This window comes from Condylura cristata, unplaced genomic scaffold (assembly GCF_000260355.1).
Source record: "Condylura cristata isolate star-nosed mole 26May11 unplaced genomic scaffold, ConCri1.0 scaffold00008, whole genome shotgun sequence".
Taxonomy (NCBI): domain Eukaryota; kingdom Metazoa; phylum Chordata; class Mammalia; order Eulipotyphla; family Talpidae; genus Condylura; species Condylura cristata.
Genome location: NW_004567109.1, coordinates 33,955,537 through 33,968,111, shown reverse-complemented (window position 1 = coordinate 33,968,111; position 12,575 = coordinate 33,955,537). Strand labels below are relative to the sequence as shown.

The 12,575-nt window shown below is 42.0% G+C and overlaps 1 protein-coding gene across 11 annotated transcripts in view; it reads right to left on the bottom strand.

Annotated features, from left to right (window-relative positions):
• FGGY (FGGY carbohydrate kinase domain containing) overlaps positions 1-12,575 on the bottom strand; it is a 364,051-nt gene that overhangs the window by 185,478 nt on the left and 165,998 nt on the right. For all 11 annotated transcript variants that reach the window (XM_004679054.2, XM_012722677.1, XM_012722676.1 and 8 more), the window contains one exon: positions 4,714-4,842. In XM_004679054.2, coding sequence (XP_004679111.2) covers positions 4,714-4,842 — 129 coding nt within the window. The remainder of the gene's footprint in view (positions 1-4,713; positions 4,843-12,575) is intronic.

Genomic DNA, 12,575 nt, shown 5'->3' with positions numbered 1-12,575 from the left:
TTCTCTCCAAGGGTTTAGACTAAAAAATGCGACAATGTTGCATACACAAAACTGGACATTTACAGTAATGGATGCCACTATGAGAAATAGTGGGAGCAAAGTAGTAAAAGGAATGCATAAATGGATTGGGGAAGACAGGGAAGGGACACAGAAGAGAGGGCACCAGGTTGAAAACTTGATAGATGATTAAGAGTTCATCTGATAGATAAAGAGAAACTGAGCATAGAGAGGCCTGAGACAGAAATCAGGTTGTTATTGCCTTTCAGGACAGCTGGGATGTTGGAGCCAAGAACAGACCTGGAACAAAGTTAATACTATTTTTACAAGCTAGAAAAATATCAGCAGCAGGAGCCCTGGCCAGAACCACCCCCACGAAGAGCAAACAAAGCTACTCCTATCTTCTGCCTGTCTGCTAGAGAAGTTACTAACCAGCACCTTAAGAACAAAATGTTCTATTTTCTATTTTTTTTTTTATTCCCACAAAGTACTTCTTCCTCTTGTCCAGAACTGGAAAAAGCCTGAGTAGAGTTGTACTTGCTTCTTTGATCTTTATCCTCCCAGCCCAGGCTTCCTTGAGAATATATGCCCAAGAGGATTTCTCCAAAGCAGACCCTCCTAATATCAGAATGTGGGGTCCGAGGTAGGTCATATCAGGTCAGCATTTGAAGGCACCATTGGGGTCAGGGCTTCTCTGTGTGAAGCCTGGATGGTGTGCAATACTGACCTCCAGTGCTGGCTTCTTAGCCTGGCACTGGGCAATCTTTTACATGGCCTCATTTGACCATGAACTCAAGTTGTTTCTGACTCAACAGCATCTTACAGCAGTAGATTCTGCATTCTGTTACAGAAAGTCCAGAAAGGCAAATAAGGCAGAATCAGGAAAGGCTGATGGAGGGCAGTGTCTAGGGGTCTTCTCCAACTGCCTACCCAAAGAGAAGATAGTTCTCCTGGAACACTTCTTCCTAGGCTAGTAACTCAGAGAACTCCCACAAATAAAGTTCCTACAGTGTGTCAGGCATTATGAATCCAGGAAACTATTGAAAGGCCTCTCTTACTGTGTGTCCACTGTGGGCCAGACACTATACCAACTACTTTACCTACATGCATCTCAGTTTTCATCACCAATCTGTGAGGAGGCACTGCTTGCTCATCATAGTGGAGGAAATGTAAGTGCCAGGAGGTACAAAATACAGGTACAGGGAGAACAGGAGTTTAAACCCATCTTCAGTCTCCATGTTCATTATTATAGCATCATAACATGTCTGAGGGATTAGATGCCTCAAACCTGTACTATGTACTGTTAAGTTACAAACATGCAGGCCAGGAAAGAACAACTAGAACTTTCCTCTAGAAAGAGCGCAGTTGTATTCTGCTCATTGCTGTTAACCCCTAGTGTGTAGGCCTGTAACTGCTAGTTTGCAAACATTTAATACACATCTCTAGCAGTTGGGGAGTAGATGGTTGTCTCAAGATTCCCAGGCCTTTCATTTCTACTACCTGATAGAAGCATAGATAATGTGAGAGAAGTGACTGAATATTTATTTCTCTTCTTTTGTTCAGATATCCTAATCCTGCATTGGCTGTAAGGTGAAAAAAAGAAGAGGAGAGAGAAGGTATGCGAAGATTAGAACTGTGAAGTAGGTTTTTATTGTCCCACAGCTGCTAAGAATTCTCTTAGCCACTGTTTGTCCCCAAAGACAGTCTTTTAAGAACCCTAGGTACCTGAGTGAGGAGGGGGAAGGAGAAAAGGGAAAAACTGAAAAACTTACAAGAAAAGTCAGGAGGATGTAATATATAGCACAGAGACCACTATAGCTAATAATACCTGAAAAACACAACCAACAAGGTCCTTATTCTATCTTTCCATTTAAGGAAATTACTTTTGGAAAATACACAGGAAATTCACTAACCTAAGAACATTTGTATTTTGAAGGGAGCAAAAGGTCTCGACCAAAGCATCTGCGGGTACAATTTCTGTCACTGATCATCTCTGACTTAGGGAAAGAAGATCATTTAATGTCCTGGAATCTTCCCAGGGGATTCAACCAACCCTCCCCAAGTTTCTATACATACCAAGTGCCACACAGGAATTACTTTCCCCTGTGGAGGGCAGTGAGCCTGAGGAGAAGTTAGAAGGCATGTTTGGTCACCTGTGAAATGGACAAGGACAGCAGAGAGTGTGAAGCTCCCCAGGGTGTAGACCCCTTTGTTCCTGCCAAAGGTGGTCCAAGCCAAGTGCTGTCACCTGGTGAAAGTGGCTGATTGAGATGTTCACCCCAGAGCAACTGAAGACACGTGACAGAGAAATCTCCCTTGGCTCAACATGATCTAGAGTGGGGACAGGACACGCCATGCCAGTCTAGCCCACATACCTTCTTTGCGCTTGTTCTTAAAACCAAAATCATGACATTCCAATCAAAAGCACACACCACATATACCTAAATGGGAATTACACACCACAAAGGTAAAGAGTATTGTCTAGCATCCAGCTAACCCATGCGGGTTGTCGGCTGTTTACTATTTATCAGGCTCTGTGTTACACCCGAACATGGAAGATGAACAGGGCAGCATGTTCAAAGGTCCACAAGAGCTCGCTTGCTCTAAAAGTCCATGGACTCTGGAAAAGAACTGGATGCTCCTTACTAATCTGTACTGTGGGGCCCTCCCTGGTGGTGCAGCGGGTTAAAGCACAGCACTAAGAAGCTAAAGCCACCTCAGCATTAGTTCAATCCTCGTCCCAGTGGTGACCCACATGGCACGGCAGACGTCTCCTGAACCACCCACTGCTCTCCTCAGCAGTGTAATTCATCAGTTAGCCTGTTCTGCACACTCTGTCTCTGGTGAATCCTTCTGGCCTGTACCCCAGTTCTGTATACATAAATAAATAAATCTTTAACAAATAATAATAATCTGTACCATAAGGAAACATTAATGTTCCTCTATAAGTTAAGGCCATTTCACCTTTTTCTTTTCTTTTTTTTTTTAAGTTTATTTTTACATCATTTTGTGCCTTTTTCCATCTCAGTTGTAATCATCGTGGGCTTCCCATCACTAGATCACCCATGTGCCATCACCATAGTCTAATGTACTTCCCTCCCCCCACCATTTTTATCTCATTCCCCACTCTACCCCGATGTCTCTGGTATATGGCTGTTCATTATTATTATTATTATTTTATTGCCTGGTCCTTTATACTCCTGCTATGAGTGAAACCATCTGGTATTTCTCCTTTTCCTTCTGGCTTATTTCACTAAGCATGATCTTTTCCAGCTCTATCCATATTGCTACAAAAGGCATGTGTTTTCTTTCTTTTTTGACTTCTGAGTAATATTCCATTGTGTATATGTACCACAACTTTTTAATCCAGTCATCTACTTTTGGGCATTTGGGTTGTTTCCATGTCTTTCCAATTGTAAATAAATTTACAATTTACAGTTGTAAATAAAGCAGCAATAAACATGGGAACATTTCACCTTATTCTTAATGTGACTTTATTCATTTAATAAATGTATCAAACACTTATAGGAACCTGTCATAAAGCTCAACACCAGTGCGGTCCATTGTTAATTATGGACATTAAATTTTATAACACCCTGCCCTCGAGGAATTCATAGTCTAATGGAAAAGAAAAACAGATACATTGATAATTAAAGCACAGTGTGATCACTATTCAATAGGGGTAGGTAAAGGTGCTAAAAGATGTACTATTTGTAGAATTTCTAAATAAATTTGAGTGTGCCTTGAAAGGTTATGCAGAGTTGCAGCAGTAATCACCTAGCTGGAGAGAAAGAGAACCTGCGTTCTGGACATGTGAAAAAATGCGGAGGTGTAATTACATGGAAAGAGTTCTGGGATCTCAATTCAATTTAAGTTTTTGAAAGATAACAGTAGGAGGATGACATATATTGATAATGTAATTTGTAACATGATGCATGGACTAGGAAATCTTTCAGTGTTTTGACTATGCTCCATAGAGGGGAAATATCCTTTTCTTGTTTATGCCAGTATACACAGGCCAAAATACAGAAAAAATTTACATTCCACAAAACAGTCGTTACTCTTAGCATATGATGTCATACTATGATGTTTTTTTATTCCACTCCATTCTATTCTGAGAACAGACCCTTTGAATTGATCTTATGAAGTATGAACTGTGATTAAAAAATATTTTTAGGAAGAAAGGTTAGGAGAAAAGACATGGGTGTAGTTTAAGTACGAAATATTTGAAAGTATAAGCCATCACAAAAACCCTACGAGAAGGGAAAAGACGACAGTCATCATACTTTCTTGCAGTTAGTGAAATTCTTGTGTCATATTCTGTCTTCCGATTAAAACTTGGCCTTCGGTGAAAACATGTAAAACTTGTACCTTTCGAGAAAACCGTGCTGATAAGTATACCATAAGCATACACGCTAGCTGGAAGTAAATATAGATGTTTCAAATGTTCAGTAAACCAAAGGACCATTCTGATAGCTATTCAGATCAACATTTTCTATTATTCTGTATGAAAAACTAATACAATTATAAATTTTATATTTGATGAACAGTTCTATAATTCTATCTAAATGCCTAACTGAAAAAGGCTTCTCACCCCTATGTCTTAAATCACCAGCCCTTGAGCTTTTCTTGAAAAGAAAGACAGAAAAGGAGTGTCTCAGGTGGTGAGGAATATTCTATTTGCAGTGTGAGTGTGGACATGGAGTGAGAGGTTACCTAGTCCTCCTGCGTGGGCATCAATAAGGGAGGCAGACACTGCAATTCCAGCAGGGAGGCCAAGGTCTTTCGCTGCCTCTGGTGTGAGCCCATTTCCAAGAGAAGCTCCAGGAGGCAGCACTTGGTTTCCTGGGTAGACATGAGAAAAAATAAACACCTGTCAGTTTGAAAAACACAAAGGCAAACAACAGGTTTTCTTAGGAGAAACTCTCAGCTCCCTCCCCTGCCTCTGCATCTCCTCAACCAGGAAGACAGAAACCATGCAGTCACAGAGACCCCATGCTCATCTGGTGGCTTAGGAACATGCCTTTGATCGCAAAGGTCATTTTCCAGAGTGCTGGACACAGCCAAGAGTTCTGAGGCATCTTTCAAGCTGGAGAGATTCCATTCATGGGAAATTCCCAAAATATAAATACATAGGGCTTGTGAAGACAAGGTTAAAACAGTCAAACTGTTCCAAATGGACTTCCTAAAAGTGCAGTTCTCTAGCAACCTTGCACATACATGCACAAACATGTACAGAAGCACACACACATATTCACATATCCACATGTACTCTTTGATAAACAACCATTCTTAAGGAAGTTGAGAAAGTGTACTTGTGTAGTTGCTTCCTGTCAAAGGATAAGGGAGGGAATTATTTTTTTTTCCAATAAAGAATTTCTTAAAGTTTTTTCTCAATTGGGAAAGAGCCCAGTGTACGCCTTGTAAACTTTACAAGGCTTCTACTTGCACAACCATAGAATACAATCTGAATGGTGCTTCATTGGAGTTGTGCAATGCAGCGACCCTGGTATTTCAAGTGACCTTGAATTCCTGAAGTCAGTCAGGCCTTCAGTTAAGAATTTATTGATTGTCTTGCTTTGTGTGGGCACCGTGATGCTGTAAAAGGTAGTCCTTGTCTCCAACCTAGTTACAGAGATGAGAGCAGGATACAGAGAAGCTTAAAGTCAGAAGAGAAAAAGTACTCCATTTGTTGCCAGGTATTGAACAGAGTCTGTGGCCTTCTCATTCTACCTGGCGAGGAAGGGCCGAGTATCTCTGCATGGCAACAAGGTAGGAGTTGTGGACACACAGGTGTGCCCAGATTCTTCTAAGCTCTAAGATTCTAAGGTTTTGAGTGTGTGGTCAGCAATCTGCACTGTCCCGAGATACTTGTTATTTGTTCCATGCAGTTTCAGGAATAAGCAGAGGTATTTCCAGACTTCTGGGGGTGGAGGCTAGTGGGAGACAGGTGGTAACTTGCTCAGCTAACTTCCTCTAAATGGAAACAATGCACCTGTACAAAAACAATTTTTCTCCATTTTAGGTAATGAGTTTCTTTTTTTATTTTGAATTTGAAGAGCTTAGCTGAGACAAGAAAGAAGAAAATGGAAACCAGTGCTCTGGCTCCAGGGTTTTATTGTCCAATATGGTGGCTGCCAATGTGGATTCAACACTTGAAAAGTGGTCAAAGTACCTAAGAACTATTTTTTTTTCTTTGATTTAATTTTAACTCCTTCCCACTTCAACTTAAAAGTTGATACTCAATTCAGTTACTGATCAACTTTTATGCATATTTGAAACAAATCTACCCTTATAACATTAGGAAATCAAAAGCTAATATTTACAATGAAAACAGTGTCTGAATTGAGATTTCTAAGTAGAAAACACACATTAGAGGTCAAAAATTCCATATAGAAAAATGAAGGTAAAATAGATCAGTATGTTTTTTAACACTGTAGAAATTATATTTTGGACATATCAAATTAAACATATTAAAATTAACTGTAATCATTTCCCTTTGATTTCACACAGCTACAAGAAATTTTTAAATTATGTAAGTGGCTCAAATATTTCTATTGAACCATGCTAGCTGGTGGATAAGTTTAAGATGCTTAAGTGATAGGGAAAAGAATGGAGACCTCTACTGTGCTTTGAAGGTGAAAACCTGCAGAAATCTCAAGGAGAGATGTACCAGTGTTAGTATGTACCAGATGTTAGGCTGTGGGCATCATCTTAACTATGCCCTTATGTCTAATATAGAACACAGTAGGTTACAGTCCCATTCTGTGCCACGTATTCCACATATTTTGTCACTTGAGTATCAAAGTAAGTAATACTGTATGAGGAGTACTATTACCTTCTCCACTGCACCGACAGATCAAGAAAGTCAAGTTCCTATTGGAAAGTAAAATGCATACAGCTCAAGTGTTGAAGCCCATGACCTGGAGTCACTAACTGATACCAAAGTTTGTGTTCTCATTCATTACACTATCTGTTGGTTCAGCTACTTTAAAAAACACTTTTAGAGAAAGGAAGGGGTCAAGAGAAGTATTTCTAGAACAAACATGTATGTTGAAAAAGTAGTACCTTTTGGAAATCATGTCCACTGAACTTTGATTTGTTTTTTAAAGGGTTGATTTTCATAAGACTGTCAAAATGGATATTTGGTTTCACTTTCATGTCCAGTGAAAACTTAAAGGGTACAATTTTCATCAAAAAGGTTGAAGACAGGAAAAGGATGTGCAGGATGGGATAGTCTTACAAACCCTCTGGAGAGTAGGTGCAGGGAAAGTGCCCGGCTTATAGTCAGGAGATCTGAGTTCCCATCAGAGGCTACAGAACCATGTGTGTCATTTCTCGACAGAGGCAGCATCTTGAGCAAAGCAACGGTCATGGTGAGAAGGGAGACTAAGAGGGCTGAATAAACGGGAACAGGACAGGTGGAGCCTGTCACCAGGGGAGGCTCAAGAGGTAGCATCTTGAGCAAAGCAACGGTCATGGTGAGAAGGGAGACTAAGAGGGCTGAATAAACGGGAACAGGACAGGTGGAGCCTGTCACCAGGGGAGGCTCAAGAGGTAGCATCTTGAGCAAAGCAACGGTCATGGTGAGAAGGGAGACTAAGAGGGCTGAATAAACGGGAACAGGACAGGTGGAGCCTGTCACCAGGGGAGGCATGACCGGAGAGGGAAGGAGGGATAGAAGATGCCTTGTGATCCAGACCGAGGTGTTGGAATTTAGTCACAAAGGCCGCCACTGAGCCAGCGCATGAGGTGACTCTATTTGCATATTTCTAAAGATCTCTCTGGGGGCACAGAAGCAGTGGACAGAATGGGGTTAGGAAAAACAGTTGTAAAACTATTACATACTCAAACAGAAAAGATGAGGGCCTTCATTAAGGTGTTGGCAACTGAGATACAGACACAGAAGCAGATATGAAAGATTTTATGGAGCAAGAAATGCAGGTCACGGTGGTTGCCTGGATATGGGGAGCAGGCTAGAGACAGAGATGTTACAACCTGGATCCCCATTGAAGCCAGGCTTGCTGCCCAGAAAGGGGAATGCGACTCACAGGGTCTGCAGCCACCAGAACCTGCAGGCTATTGTGTCCAGATGCTGCGTTTCTCAAGGCAGTGACACTGGTGATTTACTGGCTTGGGAGCAGAAGAGTGCTGGGGGCCCCACTCACTCCAGAGCCCTCTGCTAGGGCATCAGGGTGTTCTGAGACCGCACCTGCATCGTCATTCAACTTCTCCCAGACCTACTCCCTGCCCCTTTATTTCACAGCTAGCAGCGCCTAATATTATCTTATATCCCCAAATCTGATGCAAGCATCTGTTTCCAGAGACCTCAAGCTAGGGCAGTGGGCCAGGGCTTCTCTTCGGTTCAGTGGCCTAGGAATGAAAATAAATATGCACAGTGATTAACCTTCCTCCTTTATATCACAACCAAAGCCTTCAGGAATAGTCTATCTGGACTCCAAGCAGGAAGAGGCTTTTGTTTACCTAGAGCCCAAAAGGAAACAGCTGGCATGAAACGGGATGATAGAAATAGGTGGGGATCTCTGAGAAATCACCTCTTCAAGTAACACTCTGGGGTTATCAGCAAAAGTTGCACTGAGGGGACTGGTGGTGCTGTCGGAGCTAAGCTTTAGGGCAACTTGACAACTTTTCCCAAAATAACTCTCCTTTTGCTTTTCTTTCACCTAACAATTAAATAAACCACAGTATTGGTTTTCCCCAAGTTAGTCAAGATTTCACAGCCTGAGCACCCACACTCTTGCCATCTTCCACTAGCCATTCACTCACATATTTTAATAAAAATCATATAATAAAAATATAACAGAGATAACAGTGGTTCCCATTTGTTTTCACCTATCCTTTGCTGAGGTCTAAGAGAGAGAGGGATCTCTGCCTCAAAGGCCCACACAGTAGTCCGGCAAAGGGTGATTCTAAAAACAAAGAAGAAAATGCTACAAAATAGGGTACGTTTGCACAGATAAGTTGACCCAGGGCAGAGCAGGAAATCAAGATGAAGGGAACATGGAGTCTGATCTGGAAAGACAGGTGGCAGATTGCTGTTTCATCTGGAATGCTTTCGGGAAATGGATGCCATTAGGGCGAGCAGCAGGTTGGTTGCAGGGAGCCCCAAGGGGCTCAGTGATTTGGAGGCATTTCATGCACTGGCAAAAAGAGCACCAGGGAGGAGTGGAGAAGTGGCTAACTGGACAGGACAGGCAGCAGGGGACCTCAGGCAAGGTAAGGAAAGCCAATTAATGCAAGGTGGCCTGCAGGCAATAGCTCTGGGCACTGCTTACTTTTGAAGAAGATAAACCTGCAGAAAGGCAAGGATGGGAAATAGTTTTTATCCTCACAACAATCAAGACTAGTGATGAATGTAGGCTTCAAAAGAAGATGTGGTATATGACTTCATGTTAGAACAGTAACAAAGAAAATAGAAGGACTGTTTGTGAAAATACATTCTTGGAGGAAAACAGAGAACAGCTTTTCTCTGGATAGAGAAATAATGGCAGAGTAGTGTTCAGAGGATGATCCCATCTGTGATTTTTTTCTAAAAGATGCAAAAATGCTAGCACATACACTTCCAGAGAAATCTTAAACAAATACAGAGAATCATATTAGGGCCAGGATTGGGGTTCAGCACAGGGTAGTCTTCTCTACTATTCGTGCCTCTTCTCTCCCATGGCCCTTCATTTCTTTTGTGAACAAAGTGAACTAACTGAAGTTAAAATAAAAGCAAGATTAAATTAAGGAGAATCCTGTATACCCTTCCCAAACACTCACTGCTACTCAACCTGAGGAGGAAAGCGCCCCAAGGCATGTTTCCTTACTCTCTTGTAGAGTCTGGCTTCTGGCCCTGTGACACACTCTCACCTTGGGTTGTAAAGAAACCACAACTCTGGGCTGTCCCTGGTGGTGCAATGGTGAAAGCACAGCATTATGAAGCTCTCAAAAGCCACTGCAGTGTGAGTTCAATCCCTAGCCACGGAGGTGACCCACATGGTGTGGCAGACCTCTCCTATCCTGTCAACTGCTCCCCTCAGCAGTGTACTTTGTCAATCTGCCTGTTCTGCTCCCCACTCTGTTTCTGGTGAATCCTCTCAACCACCATATCTCTGGCCTGTACCCCAGTTCTGTATGCATAAATAAATAAATCTTTAAAAAAAAAAAAAAAAAGAAACCCCTGCTCTGAGGGCGCTGGGCTCATGTCCACTACACTCCCCCTCGGACGGCATATTCAGTGTCCACAGTCCAAGCTGGAGCTGCAATTATCAGGTGGCTCCTCCAGGCCCTCTTCACAGCGGGGCCTACTATTAAACCAAATCTTCCCCTACCAGTTTTTCAATTATCTATGACTAATGAGCACTTTGGGAACAGTTTCAGACACACACATAATCCTCTTTCCTGACGTCAGCAGCAGAAATTAATGACCGTGTGGATTGCTGGGAGACAGAAAATGCATTATAATGGTCAACAGAACTGTTATCCTCTCCAGGAAGGGGCTGGGGCAGTGGTGGTGTTGTATTAACTGGAAGGTTCAGTGTTCCTTTGTATTCCTACAAACATGAGATGAGACCCAGGGGGAGATTTGGCTCCAGCCCATGGAAATGCCAAAGAGAGGTCTGGGCGTGGGTGGCATGCGACCCTGGCTCCTTGGAGCTTGGCACTGGAACACCAACCCTTATTCTGTTTGCCAATGTCAACAGACCCAGCTAGATTGGCTGGGACAGTGCTGAGTGACACTCTGTCCTGCCAACAGAGAGGACCTCTGGGTCCTTCCAGACCGCATCTACCAGGTTAGAAGCACAGGAATGAAAGCAGGAATGTGCTCCTGCCAGACAATAGGCTGGAGTTCCACTAAACGCAGGTGGTTATTTATCACAGTCTGTTGTTGTTTCACACAGAACATGATGCTGGCAGGGTTTCAAAGAATGGTATGACTTAGTCTGATTCGGGGGACCTTCAGAGTCACACAAAGCATGAATCTCACTGAACAAGACACAAGACCATTCTGTGAATATGGCTAGCTGCCAGGATACTGGCTACTGGTACTTTTGAGGTTGTTTTCCCCTTCCTCCATCATCATCCCTTGTGTCCCTTCTTTCTTACTTTTAAAAGAACTTTTAGAATTATAGACATGACCCATGCCTACCTAGACTCCTCTCTAGGGATCTCAATTCTTTTGGGCAGGTAGGCAGGGAATATTTTAGACCACAACTAGACAAGGCTGAATTAAAAAAAAAAATCCAATAATTCCTGCTCTTTCATGGCAGCTGTGCATGTCCTGAACAATTTGATCAAGCAGAAAAATTAATGAACAATCCAAAACTGACAAGTCCTGCCACCTGAAACATGATAGAAGTCATCTTCTGAAGCATTTACCTGCTATTTCCCTTCATCTGCCACCTAAAAATAGTCCTGCTTTTAGCTGGGCATTGAATTCTATTTTAAAATGCTGATTTAACACAAAACTTTATGATGTCCTCACGATTTATTATTCATTAAAGAAAAAATTTACTGAGTACCTACTATGTGTCAGGGACTATGATAATGCTGACAATGGATTAAGGAACATAACTGATAAGTTCATTCCTATTTTCTCTCTCTGTTTGTTTTTATACAACGGGGATAGCTTAAAGATTATTTCATCTAAGTCTGCATTCATTTCCCTCTCCCCAGCACCTTTGTGCCTAGAACTTAATTTTCCATGATGTTTACTTAACTGAATTCATGGATTTTTTTTTTTAAAAGGAGGTCAGACATAAGGCAGATCAATTTAATAAGAAACAAATACTTCTCCCACTCCCTCTCTCTCTCTCTCACACACACACACACGCGCACACACACACACAATGTCTTATCAGTTGTATAGTAAGGAGAAGAGACAGTTAATTTAAAAGACTGTTACATAACATAATTCCACCAGTAGTAGTTCCATGTCTCTAACTCAGGGTCAATGGCAGTGTGTATGCTGGTGCCCAGAAAACGGCTGTTCAGCAGGTTTCTTATTAGGAATAGCTCTGCAATGGTAGCAAGACACTGGGGATACCACCCTCCAGGCAACAGAGGTTCTTAAATTCTCCTTGCCAAGTCAAGTCTGAATTAAATGGATCATGTGAACCTATCTGTCAAAACCTGTGTGTGAAAGGCCCAGGTTTTTCCAGAGTGAGTCTGAGGAAGGCAAGATGGCCAACACACCAATTGTTTGAATAAGTAATTATATTCAGTGAGTCAAGGAGTAATGTGCAAAACTGTATTTTAGGAAGATAATGTACAAGTAGAAAAATCCATTTACTAAAATCTCAAGTTTCAGTCATTGTCTCCTTCGATGACAGCAACAAGTCTGTGAGGTTAGTATTGAGCTCCTACTTTACATGTGCTGAAATGAAAACACATACTGTTACACAGTTGCTCAAAGGCACTTATCTGTTGAGGGGTACCATCAGGATTTCAACGCAGCATTCTCAGAGCCCAAAATCTTGGATCTTTCTATCATATCATGTACATAAGTGGCAGTAGGTACAGAAGGCAGGGAGAAATAGCTCAATTGCACACTGACAATCATGGATAGAAAGAAA